Raw genomic sequence first — 25,946 nt, forward strand, 5'->3', positions numbered from 1 at the left:
TTTTATAGGGGTGGGTAATTTCATAGGCTAATGAGTGGGAGGAGTATTCCAGCTATTTTGAGGAAGGGGTGGGGATTTCCAGAAGTTGGGCCACCACCCACTTCTCGACCTTTAGGGTCAGCCTTGGGACTGTCATGGCGCCTGTGGGTGTGTCATTTAGCTTGCTGATGTATTACAATGAGCGTATACTGAGGCTCAAGGTCTAGTGGAAAGTCGGCTCATCCGCCATCTTGGACCTATTTGGTTCTAATCAGTTTATGTCATGTCCTTGGGCTATGTCATTCTTCTAAAAGTTGTGCCCTGCCCCCTTCCCTCCTGTTTCACTCTTACAGTGGACTGTCATGAAAACATAGAGAAAATGTGGCAGATCTATGTGTATGGTTATAAAGATCTCCAGGAGATATCAATAAATGAAGATAGGAAAAAAAGAAAACAGGGTAGGGGGCCATTATTAATGGGGCAATTATTTCTATTGATACTCTGTATTGCTACAGTTATCCATGCACAATCCTGTATGGTTTTGCTGTACATGCACAGGTAATACCTGGAAGGAGTCATAAGAAACTGTCTATGATTGCTAACAGGGAGATGAATTGGACCTGATTTGGAAGAAGGCTTAGTTTTCATTCATTGAAAGTACCCTTTGGTACTTTATAATTTTTTTAAACATGTGCATGTATTTTTCAAAAATTCAATGTTAAGTGTAGATTTTAATAGTGATATGAGGAACTACACATATGAAAACTTTAATCTTTAAAACAAACAGCTGGAATACTACATTACCCCTTTAGGTATATGAGGGCTTTTGGAAATGAAGCATTAATGTTTTAATCTGCCTCCCTCCCAGACTGCTAACCTCTTTTCCTTTTTCTCCTTACCTTACAAAAATCATACAAAGATCCAAAGAGACCCTTTACTGGCTTAGAAATGCATGCCTAATTGGATCCCTCTCTCCTCTGGCATTGACTGTCTGCAAACACATCACCTCCTCAACCTCTGACCAATGCCTCAGGCAGGCACCCTACTAATGTTCTCTACAAAGATCATTTAATTTAATAGTCACAACAATCCTATTTCCCATTTCTCAGAAACAAGCTCAGAGGGAGTAAGCAACTTGCCCAAGGTCACACAGCGAGAGCTAGAAAGTAGGACTCTCTGATTTCAAGTCCATGTTCTTTTACCCACTTGTCAGTACTGCCCAGGGCAGGATAATACAGCCCCAAGTAGGGAAAAGGGACAGGACCTCCTCAGAAACCCCTGAGAGGCTGGGATTTTCTTTCATTCTCTCAGGCACAGCACCAGGTATTGCTGCATAGACAGCTTTCCAGGTGGTTTGAGAATTTAATCCATGGCAAATCCTGGTAATCTGCAGCCAAAGCTCTTTGCAAAAAGAGCACACTCCAGTACGATCTATAGACCTAGGTGTCCTCACTTCCTGTGGCTTAGAAGAGGGACAAAAACTTGAAGTCTAAATAACGTAGCATGTATCAAGCACCTACTATATGATAGGCATGGTGCTCTAGGCACCATGTTTGAGTCCCTCCTCACAAAAACTCTTCATAAACATCATAAAATATTAACTCTATTTTACAGCAGTAGAAACTATGGCTCAGAAAGGCTAAATGACTGGCCCAAGGTCACATAGCTTGGAAGTGGCAGAGCTGGTATTCAGATTCAGGATAATAGCACTCTAAATCCAAAGCCCAATAAGGAAAAAGGGAATAATAATAAAATACATACAATAGCTCATTTAATCCTCAAACTGCTCACTTTAACACAGGGGGAAACCAAGGCAAAAAGAAGTTGAATAACTGTTCACTCGTCAAATTGAGAAAATGATAATTTGCTAAAATCTAATGTTGACAAGAGTGTGGAAAATTAGTTATTCTCATATACTACTAGTAGAAAATATAAATTAGCATAACCATTCCAAGCGCTATTTGAATGTATCCATTAAAATTAAAATCCATACACTCTATGACCCAGAGATTACACTTTTTTATATCTCTTCTGAAGAAACTCTCCCACATGTATACAGGGAGCAAAGATGTTCATTATAGCGTTGTTTGTAATATTGAAAAATAATCGAAACATCTCTCAACAAGGGAATATTTAAATTTACAATAATAAATCCATACTAGAGAATTTTATGCAGTAATTTTAAAGACTGACCTGGTTTATAATATGTGTATATATGTGTGTTTATATACATAGATATTGACATTTTAAGTATATATTGCAATATTATATAGCATAAATCTCCAGAGCATATTCATTAAAAAGAGCATCTTACGAATTATGTACAGTATGTCATATATGCTTAAAAAATCCCAACTATTATTTGCATGTGTTTGTCAGTGTTGGTAAATGCATAGGTAAATATCTGGAAAGATGTAGAGCAATCTGATAATAGTTACTACCTCTATGGAAGACAGTGACCTAAGAGCTTGAAGGAGACTTTTACTTTATCTGTATTATTTTTAATTTTTTTTACATTAAGAAACTTCTCATATATTGTGTAATTTAAAAAATAACTTGTCATAACCCTAAGAATAGCTTCTGAGTGCTTTTGTGTACCAGGCAGTGAACTATTTTGTGAGCATTGTCTTATTTTTCACAACTGCACTATGAAGATAGGTCTAATTATTATCTTTATCTTACAGGGAAATAAACTGAGGTTTGAAGAGGTTAATTGTCCAAAACAGCCAGGAATTGAACACAGGTTTGTCTGGATTATCTCACTGAACACAGCTTTAAATCCTGGAAGCCTAGAGTAGTTTGGCAGAAAATAAAGGAACAAAAGGAACAAAAGGAACAAATGTCCTCTGACCTTTGGCTGTAGTGCTGGGAGTCCACTAAGGCATGCTGGGGACTGTGGTGACCCAAAGAGTTCGTGCCTTGTCTAAACAGTCCCTAGCAGTCATTAGTGTTGTTTTCTGACAATGCTGTTTCTCCTCCTTCCAGATTCCTGGCAAGATTCTACTTTACTGTAGCCTTTAAAGACAGGCATGAATGGGAATTCCCTGGTGGTCCAGTGGTTAGTGTAAGGCCAACTGGCCCGAGGCAGGGGAACACAATCAGATTCACAGGTTGCATCAGACCAAAACTCTCCGGACCACCCAGTTCCAGAAACTGACCTGGAGACTTTGAACCCAGCCCAGCCTTCCCAGATTCACCACACCCCTTTCCCTTCTTCCCCTATAAAATCTTGCCCAACCCTTGCCCGCGTGCGACTTCTCTGGCCCCTTTCTCTCGGACCCGTGAACCTCGCCCGGGAGCGCTCCCTAATAAAGCTCACTTGAAGCTTTCCTCTGTTTGGCGGTGCCGTTTGTTAAGATCCAACCTTACAGTTAGGACTCCACACTTTCATTGCTGAGGGTGTGGGTTCAATGCCTGGTCAGGGAACCAAGATCCCACAAGCTGAGCAGCTAAGATAATAATTTAAAAAAAAAATAGGCATGACCATGTGCTCTGCTTTGACCAAAGCAATGTGAGCAGAAGTGACAGAGATCTCTTCCAGGCAGTCTTTGGAGCTGGTGATTATTTTGCCAAGGTCTTCCCTCCCCACCCCACCCCAATATTCAATGTTGCCCCATATGGATAGTCTCTCTCGATGTGGATCCCTGGGGAAAAACAATTTGCACAGAGCCATTCCTCCAAGGTGCCCAACCTGCAGTGGGCATAGGGCATGAGCAAGAAATAAATCTGTTGTTTCAAGCCACTGAGGTTTGGGGATTCTTTGTTACCACAGCATTACCTGACCTATCCTGCCAATTATAGATAGGTTTCCAGATCTTCCAGTTTTCCAGGAGATACTCAAAATCTGGGTCATCACGTGACATCACTCAGCATTCTTTTTTTTCTTAACATTGTATTAATGGTATAAAAATGTTTTGCTCTCACTTTAAAAAATAATGAAATATTCTTTCTAAGAGTACTATAACTGAATTCATTCTTTTTTAAACATTATTTGGAATCTTAATTTGTTAAATGCTTTTCTTAGTTCTTGTAATAAAGAAGCAACTAATTTCACATGCCATTCTACAAGCAGATTTGTTTTTAATTGTGATAAAATTTACCAATCTCACCATTTCTAAGTGTCCAATTCAATGGCACGTAGTATACTCACAATATTGTGCAACCACACTCAATGTTCTTAAATGTTAACTACTCTAAAAATATTTTGAATACTTTAGGAACTGAATAAAATATGTCTACAGGCCAGATTGAGCCACTTTGCAACTCTGCCAGATGCTATGCTCCCTCTCCCAAGCCTGCAGCCCAAGCTCCCTTGGCTTTATAGCCCGTCTCTTCTCATGCCTGGGCTTCTCTGCAGGCCCTTTCAGATCAGAACCTTTGATCTTAGGTTAAGCGTTCCTTAGTGGATAAAGCAGTGAAGCAGCTAGTGCATACCTGTATTATAACACAGAAAATAAACACTTAGTCTCCTGGAGGGAGTAGGCAGCAGCTATAAAGGCCTCTCTTTCCAAAGCTTAACTGGAAAGCATCCACCAAAGGGTCACTCCAGTAGGTGGAGTCTAGAGGTAGGGTATCCCTGGAAGAAGGCTCCAATCACTGTGTGAGAACCCACCACTACACATGACCGTAGTCTTTCCAGGCCCACTGGCTTAGTGATGAAACTTACCCAAGTTGACAAGGCTAGTAATGAGACTGCTGCTGGGCAGTCTGGAACTCAGAATTCCTGAACTCTGCTTTTTAAAAATATTTTTCCCTGTGTTTCTTTTAATACACATTCACTCTTGAAAATATGACAAAGTTTTTAAAAGGAAATAAAAATGATCTATAATATCGAAAAGGGTAAGAATAATACACAGAGATCTGGAGATGGGAAAAATGTAGTTAATAAAACTTTGAGAGGCAATCTGGCTATATCAAAATTAAAAATGAATAGCAATTTCACATCTAGGAATTCTATACAAAATTTTAAGCAAAGATGTATGGATATGGATAATCATTACATCACTGTTATTAGCAATAAAAGATTGGAAGCAACCTATATGTCCAGTGGTAAGGGACTGTATCTGGAATGTGTCAGCGGGAAGTCTTAGTACTAGTAGCTAAAAATAAAGGTGGGCTTACATTTTTGACATAACAAGTGCGGAGGCCCAAGCTGCAGCTGGCATCGGTTCAGTGACCACACAGTCAGAACTAGATTCTCTTGACATTTCCCTCACGGTTGCAAGATGGTGCACTTGTGCTCTAGATATCTTATCAGCATTCTAGGCAGGAAAGGAAAAGGAGTGGTATCTGTTTCCTTTGTGAGGAAAGCAAGAGCTTTTCCAGAAGCCTCCCAGCAGTCTGCTTTTGACTCACTGGCCTAAGTCATATCATGTGGGTGCACTTGGCTGCAAGAGAGGATGGGAAAGCAAGTATTTAGGGATTCCAGCCTCTACAGTAGCTAGAATAAAACGACTGGGAATGAGTGCTGGATTAACCAACCAAAGGTTTCTGCCATAGGGACTGGCTAAATAAATTATGGTACAACTGAATAGTAGGACACCATGTAGTGCTAAAAAGAATGAAGGGAATTGACATGTACTAGTAAAGAACAATCTCTAAGATATTTTGTAAAGTGAGAAAAGCAAGGGCAAAACTGTATATAGTATGCCTTTTGTTTAAAAGAGGGGATTAGGGTAGGACAGAGACTGACTTTTCCCTCCGTATCTTTTTGTATTATTCGAAATTTTAAAAATAATATGTACATTGGGATTTTGCCTGTAATCCTGCACCCATCCTAGATAACTTCTAGTAACACTGGCTGTAGTTCATTTCAGATTTATTTTCATGTAAACAAATGGAATTTATGTATATATTCATATATAGGAACTATAATCCTGTACATTTTCCTCTCCTCTTTGACAGGTCTTCATTTGCTATCTCTAGTGAGTTTTCATAATGCTGCTTATCATTAAATTGCACTTTCTCTGCTTAACCCTCTCCTCCCCAATTCTCTGAGCTGTTCACTCTTCCTCTGTCTTTCCTTTACTCCCTCCTCTGCCTCCTACAGTGATCTAGCTTTCCCCAGTCTCAGTAAACAGTTGTCCCCAGTGCTACCTTCACTGGTCTCCCTCCCTCCCTCTCTCCCTCCCTCCCTCCCTCCCTCCTTTAGGAAACACCTGGCAGGTAGGGAGGGGGTGGAGGGTTAACAGGTGAGCATTTTGCCAGTAGGGGAAGACCCAGTGCCAGGGAGGCCAGCAGAGATTTTAGCAATTAGAAGAATTCTAATATTTTTTGATGCCTACCCTGTGCCAAGCAATGTGCTAGACAATATGCATACATTACCATATATATTCCTCCAAACAATACTACAGTGTAGGTTTCCTTGAGGGAACCATATGCCCTGGAACAGTCATGGTATATGCCTGTTGTCCTGACAACATTATTAACGGTATCCCCTTTCACCAACTAGAGGTTTGGATAAAAACGTATATAGTTATCTTAACTACTCCCTTTTATTTAAACACTTTATTTTTACTTTTTTGGCCGTGCTGCACAGCACGCGGGATCTTAGTTCTCTGACCAGGGATGGAACCCGTGTTCCCCGCACTGGAAGCGCGGAGTCCTAACCACTGGATGGCCAGGGAAGTCCCAAACTGCTCCCTTTTGTAAGTGAGGATACTGAGCCTTAGAGAGGTAAAGTAATCTGTCCAAGGATAGACAGCTAGTAAATGATAGGGCTAAGATTCAAACTGTGGTATACATGGCTTTGCTATGGACTGAAATGTGTTCCCCCAAAATTCATAGTTGATGCCCTAAGCCCCCCCCCCACACACAATGTGAATGTATTTGGAGACAGGGCCTGTGAGGAGGTGGTAAAGGTTAAAAGAGGGGGGGCCCTACTTCAGTAGAGCTGGTGCACTTGTAAGAGGAGAAGGAGACACAAGAGCTAGGTCGTTCGACCCTGTGAGGACATAGCAAGAAGGCAGCTGTCTGCAAGCCAAGAAGGGAGCTCTCACCAGAAACCAAATGGGCTGGCATCTTGATCTTGGACTTCCCAGCTTCTAGAACTGTGAGAAATAACTTTTTGTTGCTTAAGCCATCCAGTCTGTGATACAGTATTTTCTTACAGCAGCCTGAGCAGATTAGGACGGGCTCTAATATCCATGCCCCTTCTACTCACCATGCTGGTGGGCCTAGTCATCTAGGGTCAGTGTGAGTCAGTGACTGGTCCTGGTTTAGACTTACCCCTTCTGTTTTCCTTGAAAATTAAGGTTTTTTTTTTTTTTTTGGGCCGTGTGGCATGTGGGATCTTAGTTCCCGGACCAGGGATCAAATCCGTGCCCCCTGCAGTGGAAGGGCAGAGTCTTTTTTTTTTTTTTTAAATTTTTGTTGTTGTGTGCGGGCTTTCTCTAGTTGCGGCGAGCTGGGGCTACTCTTCATTGCGGTGCATGGGCTTCTCATTGTCGTGTTTTCTCTTGTTGAAGAGCAAGGGCTCTAGGTATATGGGCTTCAGTAGTTGTGGCACGCAGGCTCAGTAGTTGTGGCTTGCGGGCTCTAGAGAGCAGGCTCAGTAGTTGTGGCGCACAGGCTTAGTTGCTCCGCGGCATGTGGGATCTTCCCAGACCAGGGATCAAACCCGTGTCCCCTGCATTGGCAGGCGGATTCTTAACCACGGAAGGGCAGAGTCTTCACCACTGGACCACCAGGGATGTCCTGTTTTCCTTGAACTTAGACTAAGGGTGGAACCATTATCCTCTTTCCTAAACTGAAGTAGGCAAGTTGTCACTCCCTGAATCAGTCTGGGTTCAATCAGGAGAGGGAAACCACACCATAATTAGAAATAGAAGAGTTTAAAGATTATAATGGAGCTAGAGTAATGAAGGATTGGCTAGTAAGAAGTAAACAGAACGCTAAAGAATATAGGAGTAGCAGATTCGGGGAGAAGCCACTGCCCACAAGGCTAAAATAGTAAAGAAGAATCCTGCACCCCACACACCCAGGCTGAGATCCAACCCTTGTGAATGGCAGAGGAGTGGCTATGGTACCATGCTGGTGGAACTTGCTAGAAATTCACCCTCTGAGCTGGAAAACTGCCCTCTAGGATGCTGGAGAAAGCTGTTCACAGAGAATCATCTCACTGTAGTTACTCTATGAAAGTGCATAAGCAGGGCAGGTACTGGGAGAAGTTGCTGGCTGCTAGGTGCTGCTGGTCCCTGTACACAGCAGGAGCCTGGTGCTGGGGAAGCCATCCTCAGAAGCTAGGCAGAGGCCAATCACACATCCTGCAAGAGCCTGGAAAGCGAGCACACTGGAATCAGAAAGGAAAAGCTCTTCTCCTCTAGTGTCTCTCCAGAGCCTTTACTGGCAAAGCTTAACATCCTGCCATCAGGCAATGAAAAAACAATGTTTAATGGGTCCAGATTTTCACAAGCAGGCAAAAAGGATGAATTGGACAAAAAGACACATGTACCCCAATGTTCATTGCAGCACTATTTACAATAGCCAGGTCATGGAAGCAACCTAAATGCCCATCGACAGACAAATGGATAAAGAAGATGTGGTACACATACACAATGGAATATTACCCAGCCATAAAAAGGAACGAGATTGGGTCATTTGTAGAGATGTGGATGGATCTAGAGACTGTCATACAGAGTGAAGTAAGTCAGAAAGAGAAACACAAATATCGTATATTAACGCATATATGTGGAACCTAGAAAAATGGCACAGATGAACAGGTTTGCAGGGCAGAAATAGAGACACAGATATAGAGAACAAACGTATGGACACCAAGGGGGGAAAGTGGCTGGGGGCGGTGGTGGTGGTGGTGGGATGAATTGGGAGATTTTGATTGACGTATACACACTAATATGTATAAAATAGATAACTAATAAGAACCTGCCATAAAAAAAGTAAAAATTCAAAAAAAAATTACATGAATGAGCTCTTTAAAAAAAAAAAAAGGATGAATTGGAGCTAAGAGACAATAAATCAACAACCAGCACACTTTCTCAAAAAGGTTTCAGGTATGTGTTAAGACTATAATTTGGGACTTCCCTGGCTGTCCAGTGGTGAAGAATCTGCGCTTCCACTGCAGGGGGCACGGGTTTGATCCCTGGAACTAATATCCTGCACGCCTCGCTGCTTGGCCAAAAAAAAAAAAAAAAAAGACTATAGTTTTCCTCAACGTGGTTCCCCAAACCAGAAGGAGGACGCAGACTAAAAATACACCTGGAAATTAAGGGACAGTGTATCTAATGAAAGGACTAGAAATCTGAGTTTTTAATAAGCTCTCCAAGCAGTTCTAGTGATGAGAGATCTTTGAAGCTATTAACTTGGAGGGAGCCCCTTGGATATTACAAGGACAGAACCAGCCTGGTACTCTGTGTGTGTGTGTGTGTGTGTGTCTGAAGTTCTGGGTCTTGGTATACCTCTTTGTAAGTGTCCTAGAGCATCTGTGGGTCTCCTGTCTTTGCAGCTTCGTTTCTCCATCTCTCTCCGTGCCTGCCCCTCAATCTGAATATCTCTGCCTCCCAAGGCATGCCCTCTAATGTCTTTCAACTTTTACATGCTGTTCTGTCTCCTTCCTTCCCAATTGGCCCATCTTCCATCTTCAGATGAACGAAGACTTCCTCCTCTGGAAGCCTCCTCTCTTCACGAACCGCCCCTGAGTTAGAGATCCTTTCTTCGCTCCAAATACACAGCTCCTTTAACACTTGCATTATCTTGCATTATCATCGCCTGCTTCCCTGGCTCCCTACTAGGCTGTGTCTTTTCCACTACTGCATCTTGGATGCCTAGCACAGTGCCGGCCCATGGTTGGCAATCAACAAATACTGACTGAGTAACTGAGATTGTCCCTCTAGGGAGGGAGGGAGGGATGGGAGGGTGGGGGGTGGAGTTTGTCCTGTTCACAGCGCGGGGGCCCCAGTATTCCCAGCCCCCTAATACAAGCCTGACGCGGAGCAGGAGTTCTAAAAATGGCTAACAAGCAAGGCAGGCTCGCCTAACATCCCGCCCACCGCCCAGCGTAGTCGTGGCGGGGCTCCAGTGGCCCCGTCCCGGCCGGAAGGAGGCGGGGAGGCCTACGGTCTTCAGGCAGCTGCCAGCCCGCGGGACCGGAGTGGGCGGGGCCTGGGCCAGAGGGCGGCTCTCGCCCGCGTGCACACCCGGAAGCGCACCGGCGTCCGCTCTCAGAGCCGGGGGAAGCAGCGCCCTCGCTCCAGTGCCTGCAGCCAGCTCCTCAGTCATGCCGGTAAGTTGTCGCGCCGTCCCCGCCCCGCGCAGACCCGCGGCCTCCGGCTTGTGCTTCGGCTGCACCGCCTTTTGGCCAGCGGTCCCTCTTGAAGGGCACAGGCCGCGCCCGGAGCTGTCGCCCCTCTTCTCCCCTCCCCACCCAGCCCCCAGCTTCTTCGACCCTCCCGAAAATCGGATCCCAAGGGAGTTTTATCTGGCAGTCAGGCTTCAGAACATCGAAGCTGCAAGGCCTTCAAGCGATTACAAGCCTAAAGCTTCCCTGCAAAGACGAGGAAACTGAGACCCAGCGAGGGGCAGAGAGTCGCTGGAGGTCACACAGGGAGTCGGTGGCGATCCGGAACTGGGATGGCTAGTCCCTGCGTCTCCCACGTGGATGCCCCTTACCGCGGAGCTGGCCTAAAAGAGGGGCTTGGGGTGACTGTTACCTCCCGGACAGGACAGGAGTTTGGAGATCCGTGTTTGTCTTCCCTTCCTCTGCCCACTGTGTCTGAGTTTCAGGTCAGCGCTGGGCCACACTGAATGGAGACAGTGCTTTTAACCTTTTCTACAGGTCACTTTAGGAACCTGAACCCGTGAGCTACAGAGAGGTTCAGGGACCTGCCCAAAGTCGCCAGTTGCTCAGTGGCAGAGTCTGGGGAGGGATGAACCGCTCACTCAGTCTTACCATCCAGTATACATGATAAGACTCATGGCCTCATTCTGTAGGTAAAAGATTAAGGCCTTTTGCAGATAAAAACAAACAAACAAACATTAAAATCCCACTAATTTATTCAAGGTGGTGTTGGGAGATGGGTGCAGCCAGGATTAAGCCCCTTATCTTCAGGGGCCCAGTCTCTCCTGACCTCACCACATGATACATGTCCAACAAAAGTAGTCATACCGGCTTGGGAGGAAGCTCTGATCCCAGTTGCATCCCAGGGCTACTGACTGGAGTGGTGGTGTTTAGCACTTTCCCCCAGGGTGCCTGGTTTTCTGGCCTTGCTCCAAGTGGGTACACAGAGGTGTCCCACAGATGCCCTGTGTCCTAGCGGCCTAGCTTTGGGGAGCTGACAGGTGAGCCAGAGGCCTCCTGGGCCAGGCCACAAACATCTCAGGTGTCATTTCCCTTGGGTCTTGCCAGGTACCTTGAGACAAATCCTCAGACAACACAAAGTATGGACAAAGAACCTGAGAGGATCAGCCCTCCCAGCTGAGCAAATCTGCCTGTGGCAATGTCAGAGGACAGCATTAATCACCCTGGGACTGGGATGGCGGAGGCTGCCAACCTTTTGTGGGGGATGACAGTGAGGGAAAGGCCAGCTTGAGGATGGCTCTATTCTATGTTCACTTCTGGGAATTTTGACGAACAAAAGACCCACCAGAGTGGATGATCCAAATGAAGAGAGCACTTGGCCGTATACCACGAGATGAACAGCTGAAGGAGACTCACACCAAAACTGGAAAGGGATTGATGTGTCACCTGAGAGGTTTCTTGCACAAAACACTTGGAATCTCAGAAACCTCTTTGAAAAATCTGTGCCCTACCCCACCCCGCTTGCCAGCTGCGTGACCTCAGGCAAGCTGTTTTACCTCTTTGTGCCTTGATTTCAGTGTAAAATGGGGGTAAAAACTGACCTCACAGGGCTGTTGTTAGTAGTAACTGGAAAAATCCCAGTAAAATATGTAGCTCAGCCACTGACATAGTCCCGAAGAAATGGTAGGTCTTGTGTAGACCTAGGACAAATTGGTAGAACTATAGGCAGGCAGGTTTCAACCCTATGTTAACAAGGACCACAGTGGCTAAAAGTTTAGGCTTGGGTAGGTCTAGGCCCTGCTATTCGCTAGCTGTGTCACTCTGAGTGAGTGACCTAACCTCATCTGTCAAGAAGGGATAATAGGGGCTTCCCTGGTGGCGCAGTGGTTGGGAGTCCGCCTGCCGATGCAGGGGACATGGGTTCGTGCCCCGGTCTGGGAGGATCCCACATGCCGCGGAGCGGCTGGGCCCGTGAGCCATGGCCGCTGAGCCTGCGCATCAGGCTCCGCAGCGGGAGAGGCCACAGCAGTGAGAGGCCCGTGTACCGCAAAAAAAAAAAAAAAAGGGGGGATAATAATAATGCCTACCTCATGGTGTTGTTGTGACGATTAAACGAGGACATGCATGCACAGTGCCTGGCACATAGTAGGCACTCTAATAATAGTAAATTCCCAATCATCAGGGTCTTCAAAAACTGAACGCCCCAGATATATGAGAAAGCATTTCGTCTCTGGGAGGGGTCTGGATAGTATGGCCCTGTTCCATTCCCACCCTTCCAGTTCTGAGATTCTGTTAAAGCATTGCACAGATGACTAGGCTTTTCCTCTACGTTACAGGTTACAGGACCCGTTTTGTAGGTGACAGAGCAGAGGCTCTGAGGGGCTGGGACTGTGCAAAGTCAAGCATTCGCTGGTGGGGCCGGCCTTGGGATTCTCTGTAAAGACAGGATTACTCTGCGCAGGAAGGAGACTTTCCACAACCCCATATTTACTTTTGCAACTCAGAGGTGGAGGAGGAGAGGACTGAATTGTAATGATTGCGCAACGGAAGCCGTCTGCTGGCTTCTGACCTCTGTACGGTGCAGGAGGGAAGGAGACCCGCTGTCTGTAGCCAACAACAGAAAGCTTTAGAGATCTGTTGACTTCAAGTCCTCGGGCAGCAAAAACTTGGGTTCCTTCACAAGGTGTCCCCATCTCAGGTCTCCTGCTAAGAGTCATCATTGTGGGGGGTGGCAGCCCCATTTGCTGGTCCAGAGCCAGCAAGGTGTCCCTGGAACCAGAAGAGCCTGGGTTCACATCCCATCCTCAACGCATACCCACCACAGGACTGTGGGTGGCTTAGTTAACCCCTGGAACCTCAAGTTTTCTCCTACATGTAGTACGGTGACTAGCTCCCTTTCCAGGCTGGGTAAGGACTGAGATACTATATAAAGAGCATTTCACATAGTGGGCACTCATTAGATTTGGGTTTTATATTCGTCTTACAAACCCATTAAAGCTTTGGATGGGTGTACAGGTACCAACCACTGATGAATCTTGATTACCAGTTATTCTAGAGCAGGAGTCAGCAAACTTTTTCTTTTTTTTTTTTGCGGTACGCGGGCCTCTCACCGCTGTGGCCTCTCCCACTGCGGAGCACAGGCTCTGGACGCGCGGGCTCAGCGGCCATGGCTCACGGGCCCAGTCGCTCCGCGGCATGTGGGATCTTCCTGGACCAGGTCACGAACCCGTGTCCCCTGCATCAGCAGGCAGACTCTCAACCACTGCACCACCAGGGAAGCCCAGCAAACTTTTTCTTAAAGGGCGAGATAGTGAATACCTAAGGCTCCATGAGCCATGTGGTCTGTTACAACTCCTCAACTCTGCCATTCTAGTGTGAAAGTAGATGAATGAGCTTAGCTGTGTTCCAGTAAAACTTTATAAAACCAGGTGGCAGGCAAGCTGTAGTTTGCCAGTTTGTGTGCTAGAGCAGCATCTCAAACTATAATGTGGGCAGGAATGCGCTGGGTGTCTTGTTAAAAATGAAGATTCTGGAAAAAAAGAAAAGAAAAAAAAGGATTCTGATTCAGGAGGCCTGGGGTGGGACCTGCGAGTCTGCAGTCTGGCAAGCTCCTGGGTGATGCTGATACCTTTGTTCTGAGAACCACCCATTAAAGACGAGATGATGGAATCCTCCCTAGAAATCCTTATTTCCAGAATTTGCTGTGGTGGTTGCTGAACAGTCACACAATGAGCTGAAGGGATCAGAGGTGTTTAGAAAAAACGAAAGACTCACCATTTTCTTTAAGGCAGGTTTGGCAGATTTGGCCTCCATAAAATAGTGGTCTCCTGGTTGTGTCATGATGTTTGTAACGATGGTTATGTAATTCAGCACCGAGAAAGCAAACTGCTTCACTCTTGGCCTCAGTTTCCCCTGTACAGCATGATGATAACCCAGACCCAAAGGTGGTTTGAGACTTGGAAAGAGCCTGAGAAGCCATTTAGACCAATGTTTCTCAAGTGTGTGGTCTCACCCCTCTGTTTCTCCTCAGTGGGTTAAAAATGGAGAGTCACAGCGCCCACCCAGAGCTACAGAGCTCACTGAGGCAGCTGCCTGCAGAGCTGCCCAGTCACCAAGTACCCCTGTGATTCTTCTGTGCACGGAGGCTGAGGAAACTGAATTGGCTAATGCCCTTGTGGTATAGATAAGTGGACTGGGGCCCCTAAGGGCAGGGATTTTGCCTGAGGTCTTCCAGCAAGACACAGTGCTGTGCCCAGAATTCCAACTGAGGTAAGAGATTTGAAAAGCTCCATGGAAAACGTAGCCATAGTTTTTTAAAGGGACAGAAAAAACGGAAGTGGAACAAAGTAATACTAATAATCTGATAGCTAACTTTTTCAAGAATTTTTTTCGCCGCGCCGAGTGGTTTGTGGCATTTTAGTTCCGTGGCCAGAGACTGAGCCTCGGCTCTCAGCAGTGACAGCACAGAGTCCTAACCACTGGACCGCCAGGGAATTCCCCCAATAGCCAACTTTTTACCCCAGTGGAACCTACTACTAGGCTCCAGTCTCTTTACCTAACATATGAATTAACTATTACTTCTGAGTAATTACCCCCAAAACTTAGTGGTTTGAGACAACAAATATTTATTAACTTATAGCTTCTGAGAGTCAGGAATCTGGAAGCAGATTAGCTGGTATTTCTGGCTCAGGGTCTCTCATGGAAGCTGCAGTGAAGATGTTGTCCAGGGCTGTGGTCCTCTGAAGGAGGATCTGCTTCCAAGTTGGCTCCCTCACACGGCTGTTGGCTGGAGGGCTCAGCTCTTCACCATGTGCACCTCTCCATAGGGCTGCCAGAGGGTCCTTAGGACATGGCAGCCAGCTTCCTCCAGAGTGAAGGATCCCAGAGAGAGTAAGGCAGAAACCACAATGTCTTTTCTGCGTTAGCCTCCAAGGTCACCTAACGTCACTTCAGCCATATTCTACTGGACACACAGGCCAACCCTGAGACATTGTGGAATAGGACTACTCAAGGGCATAAATACCAGGAAGCAGAGATCACTGGGCCATCTTGCATGCTGGCTACCACACTTAAAATCTTGTGTTCATCCCATTCACCAGCCTGGAGAGGGACTTTCATCCCCATTTTGCAGATACAGAAACCAAGGCACAAAGGAGTTAAGTAACTTACTCATGGCCACACAGCTACTAAGTGCCAGAGCTGGGATCTGAAGCCAGGTCTCATTTCCAGAGATTTAAAATAAGGGAAGTATTGGTATAAGTAACCTTTGTTTGAAAGCAAAGGAAGGACCCAGGGTTGTTCAGCCAGCTGTGTCAAACATCCATTCACCCAACAAAATGTGTTAAGCCCCTGCTCTGTGCCAGGCGCTCCCTGTTCCAAGTATTGGGGCTGCAGCAGTGAACGGAGCAAAGCCTCATCTTCTGGGAGCTTTTTGCCTTCAGGCCTTTGGTTTGTTAGATATCCTGGAGACTGTAGGATGTTGAGCCCTCATGCAGAGTCCAGGAGCCTGGGTTCCCTTACTGGCCCAGATTCAGCTCACTGGGAGCCCAGGCAAATCCTCTCCCTTCCCAGGATTCAGGTGCTGCCTCTGAAGCACTTGGATGGCAGCAGTGGTCTCCATATTTCAGAGTCACCAGGGAAGCTTATTGACCATAATAGATGCCTCAGCCCTCTGGCTTGCTGACCAGAGCCTATAGTTTTTGTTTGTTTGTTTGTTTTTATACAGCAGGTTCTTATTGGTTATCCATTTTATACATATTAGTGTACATACGTCAATCCCGATCTCCCAATTCATCCCACGCTCGCCACCTCCCGCTTTCTCCCCTTGGAACCTATAGTTTTTGTAAGCTCCCAGGTGAGTCTAACGCAGAGAGTGAGCTTTTAATGCATAATTAAGACCACCAGATCAGCACTGTTCAGAGCATGGGGCCCACCCACATTAGAGTTATTAGTGATCCTGAGACAACCCCATAGCTGAAGAATCAGGGCTTTGAAGATGAGACTAGAAACCAACATCTTAAACTACCTTCCCAGGTGATTCTTCTCGCGTGTCCCAGACGCCGCTAAAGGGTTTCGAGGGATCCTGTCCTTTAACGCAACCACCTGTGAGATACAGAAACCCTTAGTTACTGTACAGTTTAAGAGAGTGGGGCTCAGAGCGTGGGGCTCCCTCAGGCTCCTGGGGAGTGTGATGAAAGCCGGATCTTGCCTTTTTCTCTGCCCTGCGTCTTGGCTCCCGAGTGGGCCTGCGTGCTAGCGGGGACTTGGCTTATGGACTTGGCTCATGGTCTCCTTTGTTTCAGAAGCACGAGTTCTCCGTGGACATGACCTGTGAAGGCTGCTCTAATGCAGTCACTCGGGTCCTCAACAAGCTGGGAGGTGAGTGTGTGGCCCTCGGATGGGGGTGGGGAGACAGATACACTTATATTAAATGCATGTAGGCATGGAACGGGAGAAACTTGAGTTTAAGCTGCTAACAGTAACACCAAAACATATTGCGTACTTAGCATATGCCAAGTACTCTGCTTCGTGGCTTCCGTGGATCACATCATTTAATCCTCACCCTGACCATTTCAGGTAGCTGCTTTGACCATCTCCGTTTCAAGCAGGAGGGAACTGAAGTTCAGAGAGGTTAAGTAACCTGTTGGGATCACACAGCCAGTAGTGGCAGAGCTGGGATTTGGCCACGTGGAGCCCTGGCAGTACTACTTAGTATGTTAGTAATCACATTCATCTCCAGTGGGATAACTTTTGTGATGTGACACATTTGAGTGTCATTTTCTATTAAGATTTTTAGAAGCTGTAACATTTTAAGAAATAAACTTTGGATCAGTCCTGTGCAGAACTCCTAAAGCACCTCTTCTGGGTGTATTTAGAAAACCATTAATCTCCTCCAGTCCCCTCAATTCTCATCTGGGGAAACGGAGGCCCAGAGAGGGCTGGGGTCTGGTCCTGGGGCTCCATGAAGTCATGACAGAGCTGTGGTCAGAGTTGTGGTAGTGCTGGGGCAGTCAGTCTTTTCACCCTGGATAACAGTAACACCCAGTTTTCAAAGGGCTTTCATGTGGATGTCATCTCGTCAGCACTTAACACCGTCCTCTGAGCTGTACTTTCCGTCTGTGGAATGGGGATGTTGACACCAGGCCCCAGGAGGGGAAGTGACTTGCCCAGTGTCCCACAGTGAGTCCATGGCTGGTTTCTAGACTGTAAACTGGAATCTGAACTGTAAAAGAATCTGAAACAGTGAAAAGAACCTGGCTGCTGACTTGCCGTGTGACCTTGGCCTCCTCTCCCGGGGCCTGGCTTTCCCCAGCTACGGTATGGGAAAGTCAGCCTCTCAGCTTTGCTGTGGATGCTTTAACAGTATAACTCTGCTCACAACCCCTTCTATACAAGCACCAGCTCTGCATGAAGTGAGGGAGGGCCTGCTTTCACTCTTGCTGGCTCCAGGACACCTGTCCAGGGACCTGGGCTACCAGAAACACAGCTTGAAATCCACTGGGTCAGATGATGCCAGAGTGTCTTCCAGCTCTGTGATGCCACCAGAATATTTGCTCCAAAGAGGAGGGAGACACTTCTGAACCAAAAGACAAAACCCAGAGTGCAGCCAGGATGCATTGCCCTCTCCCTGGTATCCATTAGGTACAGAGTCAGAGGTTAGGACTAAATCCCGTGCCGTGTGCTTTTTCAGGCCCCTTCACTGGTGCCTGAGGATCTGCCTTTGAGCTTGGGCAGGTATCTCTCCCTCTTTCACTACTGTCCCCACTTGGGGTGACTTCTTAAGAAGGGTCAGAAGGGTTTTCTGAGCTAGTCGGGGCCACAGATGAGCAGTGCTGGGCCTGAGGAATCACAGAGCAGTGGCATACTTGAACTGGAGAGCCCACAGGGGCTGGCTGACCCCAACTCCTTCATGTACCGATGGGGAACCTGAGGCCTGTGATAGGCAGGACCCAGCCAGTCAGTGGTGAAGCCAGGCCTGGGATTCTCCCTCTGTTGTTTCAAGAAGACCCCTTTGTACCTATTCCCCTATGCCACCGAGGGGCTTCAAATGGGCACAGCCCTTTAGGAGGGCAGTTTTGCAAAACCTATGAATATTTAAAGTGTGCTAGGCCCCTGTGCTCAATAGCCCGCGAGACTTTGCAGAGGCCTTCCTCTTTTATCTCGGCCGCCAACATGCCATCTGGACTAAGGAAGACCCGGAAACTTAGGGGCCACGTGAGCCATGGCCATGGCTGCATCATCAAACACTGGAAGCACCCGGGAGGCCACGGTAATGCTGGTGGCATGCATCACCACAGGATCAACTTTGACAAATATCACGCAGGATACTTTGGGAAAGTTGGTATTAGGCGTTACCCCTTAACGAGGAACTAGAGCTTCTGCCCAGCCGTCAACCTTGATAAACTGTGGACCTTGGTCAGCGAGCAGACACGGGTAAATGCTGCCAAGAACAAGACTGGAGCTGCTCCTGTCACTGATGTGGTGCGATTGGGTTACTGCAAAGTTCTGGGGGAGGGGAAGCTCCCAAAGCAGCCTGTCATCGGGAAGTCCAAATTCTTCAGCAGAAGAGCTGAGGAGAAGATGAAGGGTGTGGGTGGGGCTTGTGTCCTGGCAGCTTGAAGCTACATGGTGGGAGATTCATTAAATCAGGGGTCCCCGACACCATGCCCTCCCCAGCCCAGCCCAGTGAACAGGAGGTGAGCAGCGGGCGAGTGTGCGAAGCTTCATCTGCCGCTCCCCATCGCCCTCCCCATCGCCCCTCCCCATCGCCCCTCCCCATACGCCTCCCCATCGCCCCTCCCCATCGCCCTCCCGATTGCCGCTCCCTATCGCCCTCCCCATCCGCCCTCCCCATCGCCACTCCCCATTGCCGCTCCCCATCTCCCTCCCCATCGCCACTCCCCATCGCCGCTCCCCATCTCCCTCCCCGTCGATGCTCCCCATCACTGCTCCTCATCGCCCTCCCCATCGCCTGAAAAACTGTCTTGCATAAAACCAGCCCCTGGTGCCAAAAAGGTTGGGGACCGCTGCATTAAAGGATAACAAGTGCTTTCCTCGTCTGGTGTGAGTGTAGGTTCTTTGGGACTTCTACCTCCCTACCTGTACCGAAACCCACCTAACGGGTTCTAGGAGTTAGGGAATGAAGACCTGGGCTCCTTTGCCAGCTCCCCTCAGAGTATGGAAGACATGGCACCAACACTTAGAATAAGGCCTTGGCTGGTTACCTAATTTGAGGCTTCTCACTTTGAAAGTGAGAATGCTACCTGTTGATAATGGACATATCGTTGAAAAGCCTATTGCCATTGTATGCTCTGAATTTATAAATGAGTGGGAGAATGTGCCCTTAACTGTTCCATGGGACTCAAGGGGGGAAAACTCATGATCTTTACCACATTTTGCTCAGTCACGTTGGAAAGATGGGTCAGTGGTAGGATAGAAGTGGTTCTTTGGAACTTACTTCCTCAGTCTAAGGTTCTTCCACCTGGCTTCCTCATCTCAGATCAAACCATTCTGGTCATAAACAGAATGTTGGAATGGGGCCCAACCATCTGAATTTTAAACACACCAGGGCTTTTTTTTATCAGAGTGGTTCGGATTCTAGAAAGCAGTTGTCAGGACTTATGGGTCCCTGTGCATAGGAGTCTTAACGTTCAACGAAATACATCATGAAATGCTAATGAAAAAAATAAAAAGTGTGCCAGTCTGTTGCCCCACAATTTCCATTCTATGAATTCATGGTATAGAAATATTTCCACAAGTTTTATAAGATACGTTCAAGTATGTTTACATTGTTGTGATCATAGTGAGAGATTGGAGGCAACCTCAGTGTCCTTCAGAGGGGGACTGAGTAGACGGATGGTACATCCACACTATGGGATATGGTGTAGCTGTTAAAAAAGAATGAAGTAAGTCTGTATGCACTGAGATGGCAAGATATCCTGGACATTGGAAAGTGACATATAGCAAGACCTGTTTACAGAGTATGATGCCACTTTGGGGAATTACTTTTCATTTGTCCATCAGGGAGAAACACTGGATAGGGGCCCTATTGTTCAGTGATCCTTAGAGGTAGGAAGTAGTAGGGGCCTTACAGTTTCAAATTTTATTCAGAAATGCTTGCCTTTTTTCTTTTTAAATGGTGTGTCTGGGGACTTCCCTGGCAGTCCAGTGGTTAAGACTCCGCACTTCCACTGCAGGGGGGGCACGGGTTCAATCCCTGGTAGGGAAATTAAGATCCCACATGCCACGTGGCGTGGCCAAAAAAGAACAAAAGTGTGTCCGTATTACTTTTGCAATTAAGAAAAAAAAATTTTTAAAGCCCCCATCTAGAGCAGGGATGGGCAAACTACAGCCCCTGGGCCCAATCCAGCCCACAGCCTGTTTTTGCACAGCTGACAATGGTTTTTACATTTTTACAGGGTTGTAAAAACAATATACAGAAGACTATGCAGCCCACAGTTCCTAAAACATGTGCTCTCTGGCCCTTTTCAGGAGAGGTGTGCCAATCCTTGGTCTAGAGGAGAAGGGAAGGGTGGTGGTCAATAATTCAGGAGCCTGACTGGGAACGTCTCTGTCCCCCCTCATCCCCTTCCTGCAGGAGTTCAATTTGACATTGACCTGCCCAACAAGAAGGTCTGCGTCGACTCTGAGCACAGCGTGGACACTCTGCTGGAGACCCTGGGGAAAACAGGAAAGGCCGTTTCCTACCTTGGCCCCAAGTAGCGAGGGCCTGGGCCCCCAGCCTGCAGGATGGACCAAAGTGGGCAGGTGGGTGAGGCCCCGACACTGCAACAAAATATGTCTCTACCGGATGCAAATCACAAGCTCAGGGACTCCTTCCAGCCCCCTGTGAGTAGACAGAGCACTTCGTGATGTCTCCCAGGGTCCCCTCTGTGACTTCAGGGTACATTTCATGATCAGCAGGGTTTAAGTTTAAGCATATGGCCCTGAGCAGTGTGTCTTTTGCTTTGATAACTTAACGGTCCCATCAGAGGTGACACCTACGCCCTGAGCCTTGTGGTCCGGTGCACTGACCAGGTGAGTTAGTTCACCTTGGCCTCTGTCCCCACTTGGAACTGTTCTCAGCTTCCTGAGCATGCCCTCTGCCCAGACTGGTGCAAAGACAATACTGTGGTCAATCTGGTAGTTTCTTAAAACCTACCATATGACCCAGCCATTCCTTTGCCAGGTATTTACCCAAGAGAAATGGAAAGCACTGTCCATAGGAAGACTTGTAAATACTGAGAGCAGCTTTACTTGTAATAGCCAAAAGCTGGAAACAACCCAATGTCCATCACTAGATGAATAGATAAACAAATTGTGGTATAGCCATAGAATTGAATACTATTGTCCATGCAACAACTGCAATGAATCTCACATACTGTATATCATTTATATAAAGTTCTAAAAAATGGAAACGAACCTATAGCGACCAAAGCAGATCCGTGATTGCTTGATGATGTGGGGTGGCGAGGAGAGGCAGGAGGAGACTTTGGGGTTGGAAATGTTCATTATCTTGAGTGTGGTGAGGGTATGTGGGTGTATTCAATTGATAAGTCACAGATCATCACATCGTGCACTTAAAATATGTCTACGTATAGCATGTCAGTTACACCCCCAATAAAGCTGTTAAAGGTGAAAAACAACATAAACAAACAAAAAACAGCAGCGTGTTTAAGCTGGATGTTCCCTTTGATTTTACGTAATCCAGAAAGGAGGCTAGTGACACTGTGCCAGCACCCTTCACTGCGGAACCAGGGCAGACTTTAGTCATCCATCCAGCATTCCTTCCCTCCGTGCCTAGCCACAGTCTCAGAATCCTTCACAGCACAGCCCTCCTAGCAGTCACTGGCCCCGTAGTGCCTCTCATGCCCTTCATGCGTGTATTACAACAATCGCCACATTGCTGATGTCGGTCAGTGCTCTCACTGTAATTAAGGAAAATGAGGCCTGGAGAGGGGAAGTGACTTGACCAAAGCCCCACACAGGTGAGTGCCAGGGGCAGGCTGAGAATCAGGCATCCAACTACAACTGGCTGCTGGGCCATGGCAGTGAACTTCAGCTGCAGCCTCCTTCCTAAAGGTGTGCGTTGGAATCTGAGCTGTGGCAGTGTCCTGTGTATCTGGTGACATCACATGCAAATCGTGAGATGTCAGATGTGTCTGTCTTCGTCATCCCCTTCCTGCCCATGGAGGAACCATGTTCAGGAATGAGTCCAGGGTGAATAATCAGTATTCTAGGGGTCTAGTTTTTAGCTTTGCCCTCATTTCACATTCTGACAGTGGACACTTCTCTTTCATTCCTGAGACTTAGTCTTCCCTCCTGTAAAATGGGGCTATAACCTCTGCCCTGCTTTCCTGCCTTGTGGAGGTTACTGTGAAATCCCTCTGAATATGAAGGATGATCCTTAAAGGGAGGGTAACGTTTCTACCATACCAGTGTTCATCACATGGTTCCTGCATCCCTAGGGTTTTGGGGGGAGGGTGGGTGGGTGGGACCCTAGGCCCCTCCATGTATCCCAAGTAGCCCTGTTTTATATTGGGCCTCCGTGTAAGACTGTTTATAAAAGTCTCTGTGACAAGGAGGGATGGAGGGAGGGAAGAGGAAAAAAAACTTCCTCAGCTGGCTACACACGTGGGGGAGCCCCAGTGTAGACACTTTGAATTGGAAACTCCCGACCTGAGCATGTGAATTTTGTTTGACTAAAAAAGCAATACCTACCTGTTGTAAACCATGTGTAGCTTAATGTGTATTTTTCTCATAGTAGGCTCTTTTTTTTTAAATTGAGATGAAATTCACATGACATGCAATTAACCATTTTAAAGTGTACCATTCATTGGCCTTTAGTGTATTCACAATGTTGTACATCCACCACCTCTCTCTAGTTTCAAAACTTTTCATCACCCTAGAAAAACTCCCTGTACCCATTTAGGCTGTCCCCACTGCCTCCTCTCTCCATCCCCTGGCAACCACCAATCCGCTTTCTGCCCCCTGGACTCACCTGCCCTGGATATTTCCATATAAAAGGAATCATACAGTTATGTGACCTTTTGTGTCTGGCTTCTTTCACTTAGCATAATGTTTTCAGGATTCACCCAAGCTTAGCATGTATCAGTACTTCATTCCTTTCTATGGCTGGATAGTTCTCATAGTAGTTTTAATTAATTAATTTTAGCTTTTTTATTATAGGAAGTGTCGAACCTATGCAAGTAGGGTAGTAAAATGAATCTCCACGTACCCATCACCCAGATCCAACGATCATCAAGTCATTGCCATCATTTCATCCATGGCCCGCTCTCTGCACCCCCATATTCACAGCAAATTCAGGCATCATATAATTTCATCTGCACATCTGTCAGTAACCATGTGTAGTATGAAAAGGCTCCTGGAGATTCGTATGCATGGCACTGGGTGAGAGTCACTGACCAGGTAAGCTTTTACCCCACACACCAGGCAGCATCTGTCTCTGAGTCTGTTTTAAGAGGCTGCCCAGTGACGGATTTGAAGCCAGGTTCAGGAACCAGAGGTAGAATGTTTATTGTTCTGAAGTTTCCTTGATCGTCTGGCTGTCGGCAGATTTGTTTGCTCGTGATTTTTTTTGTTGCCCTCCTGGTATAAGTTGAAACAGGACAGGGAAGGTGCCCCAGCAGCCCTGGGAGTTCCCCAGAAGAGGGCCTCGGCGGTGACCGGCTTAGAAAGATCAATGGGTTCTGGTCAAGACTGCCAAGAGGCAGTCTTGGTAGAAGCAGCATGCAGGGCTGGACATGCTGCTCCAGCACCTGGGTTTCCCACCTCACCTGGTACAACTGCCTCTTGGTGAACCTTTACTGCTTTTGTAATGTCTCCACGTGCCCAGCAGATGGCGCCTGTGTTCCACCTCACTTCTCTTCTCTTCCAGGATGCTGAGCCAGCTCCTGCCTTCCAGACAGATCTAGGACCTGACAATCCTGCTCAGCGATGGTAGTTCCTGCGGAGACCCTCACTTGCCCTGCTCTTCTATAGCTTCCTTGCAATAAAGTCAAGTCGATTTTGCTGGAGATATTGTCTCTTGCCTGGTCTTGATGTCACTTGCTTACGTGCTGTGCTGTGCTGCTCACATGTTGCTCTGAAGGAGATAACTGCAGTGCTTGCTTGGGTTGGAGTTCTAAGAGCTCCCAACTGGGCGAAAGAGGTCCGATGGATTCTGAGTCTTTGCTGTGTGAGCTTTTGCAAGTCACTTCCCCTCTCTGGGCCTCACTTTTCCTCATCTATAAGTGAAGGTGTTGGATCAGGTGGGTGATCCTCTTTCTTTTCACTACTTTCTTAGACTCTGTATTGTGAAAAACTTTTGTCTGTCAAGTGAATCGCATTTAAGGGAGGTAAAATTGTATGGCAGTTAGAATAATGAGAAGCGGCAGCGAAGACAGACTGCCTGGGATAGAGTCCAAGCTCCATACCTCCCAGCTGGGCCACGTAACCTCTTGGTGTCCGCAAGCATAAAATGTAACAGCATCTCCTGCAAATGGTGGTTGTAGGGATTAAATGAGGGGACTCATGTAAGTCGCTTAGATAGTGCTTGTCAGTTAGTAATCACTCAGTGAACATTCTCTATTCACATACATTTTTGTGTGTATTTAATTAATCAAAGATCTGTAGAAATGGCAATTAGAATTCCAGTCAGCCTAAAAGTTAGTGCCTTACAGAGTTGATGCAATTATATCAAAACAAAGGGAAATGTTTTAGTTTGTACAGCTTTACTTATTTTTTAAAAATATTTCTTTAAGGGCATCCCTGGTGGCACAGTGGTTGAGAGTCCGCCTGCCGATGCAGGGGACACGGGTTCGTGCCCTGGTCCGGGGGGATCCCACATGCCGCGGAGCGGCTGGGCCCGTGAGCCATGGCCACTGAGCCTGCGCGTCCGGAGCCTGTGCTCCGCAATGGGAGAGGCCACAACAGTGAGAGGCCCGTGTACGCAAAAAAAAAAAAAAAAAAAATTTCTTTAAGCCAGCAGCTCTCAAACTGTTTCATCCCAGGACCCTTTTACACTCTTAAAAATTACTGAATATCTCAAAGAGCTTATGGTTATGTGGGTTATGCCATAACAGAAATTAAAACAGGAATTTCTGAAACACAAGAATACGCAAGCATATATCCCATTAGCCATCAGGGCGAGATGAGGTCATTGCACAGCACTTAGATTCTGGAAACTTCACTGCATGATTGTAAGAAAAAGAGAAAAAGGCATCTGTGTGAATAGTTTTGACCTTGTGTTCCTTCTGAAAGGTCTTGGGGACCACACATTGAGAATCACTGCTTTGACCATCTACTGGGCAGTGACTGGGGACCAGCGCTGCTGGACCTGGGATGAGACCCAGCTCTGCCTTTGGCGACCTGTGACCTTGGACCAGTCACCTCATCTCTCCCAGAGGCAGTTTTCTCACCTGCACAACGTACCATATCTGTACCTCAGGGGCCTTACGTAAGAGTTGGAAACTTTGCCAACTCTGAGCTGTATGCGAGCGTAATTTGGGTCCCATTATGAGAGTATTAAAACCAGTCCCGGCCATTTCTGCCTTTGTGGTCCCTTGGGGGCACAGGGACTCTCCCTGCCCTCATGGTATCTAGGGTCCTTGGCCACAAGATGGCAGTGTTCTTTGGCTCTGACCATCCACGGAGACACTGAAGACAGTTTCTGTGGGCGCTGGGAGTACAAACTTGAGTTTTTCCATTTTCACAG

General features: G+C 46.9%; 1 protein-coding gene and 1 pseudogene across 1 annotated transcript; both read left to right on the forward strand.

The window, feature by feature from the left end:
• The first annotated feature begins 10,088 nt into the window (after window positions 1-10,088).
• On the forward strand, window positions 10,089-24,267 carry ATOX1 (antioxidant 1 copper chaperone). The gene is made up of 5 exons (XM_027081489.1): window positions 10,089-10,216; window positions 16,534-16,609; window positions 16,808-16,861; window positions 20,829-20,998; window positions 24,129-24,267. Exons 1-4 carry the CDS (start codon window positions 10,211-10,213, stop codon window positions 20,951-20,953), a joined length of 261 nt encoding a protein of 86 aa, XP_026937290.1. The 5' UTR covers window positions 10,089-10,210; the 3' UTR covers window positions 20,954-20,998; window positions 24,129-24,267.
• Window positions 18,404-18,987, forward strand: LOC113606831 (60S ribosomal protein L27a pseudogene; annotated as a pseudogene).
• Window positions 24,268-25,946: the final 1,679 nt, after the last annotated feature.

The sequence above is a fragment of the Aethalodelphis obliquidens genome, unplaced genomic scaffold (assembly GCF_003676395.1).
Source record: "Aethalodelphis obliquidens isolate GAN/ISIS:26980383/991018 unplaced genomic scaffold, ASM367639v1 scaffold45, whole genome shotgun sequence".
Lineage (NCBI taxonomy): Eukaryota > Metazoa > Chordata > Mammalia > Artiodactyla > Delphinidae > Aethalodelphis > Aethalodelphis obliquidens.

Excerpts from the sequence above, each read along its gene's own strand:
- ATOX1 (XM_027081489.1), top strand. Across the intron at positions 16,610-16,807 it reads GGTCCTCAACAAGCTGGGAG|GTAGCTGCTTTGACCATCTC; the intron begins GTGAGTGTGTGG and ends TGACCATTTCAG. Across the intron at positions 16,862-20,828 it reads GGGAACTGAAGTTCAGAGAG|GAGTTCAATTTGACATTGAC; the intron begins GTTAAGTAACCT and ends CCCTTCCTGCAG.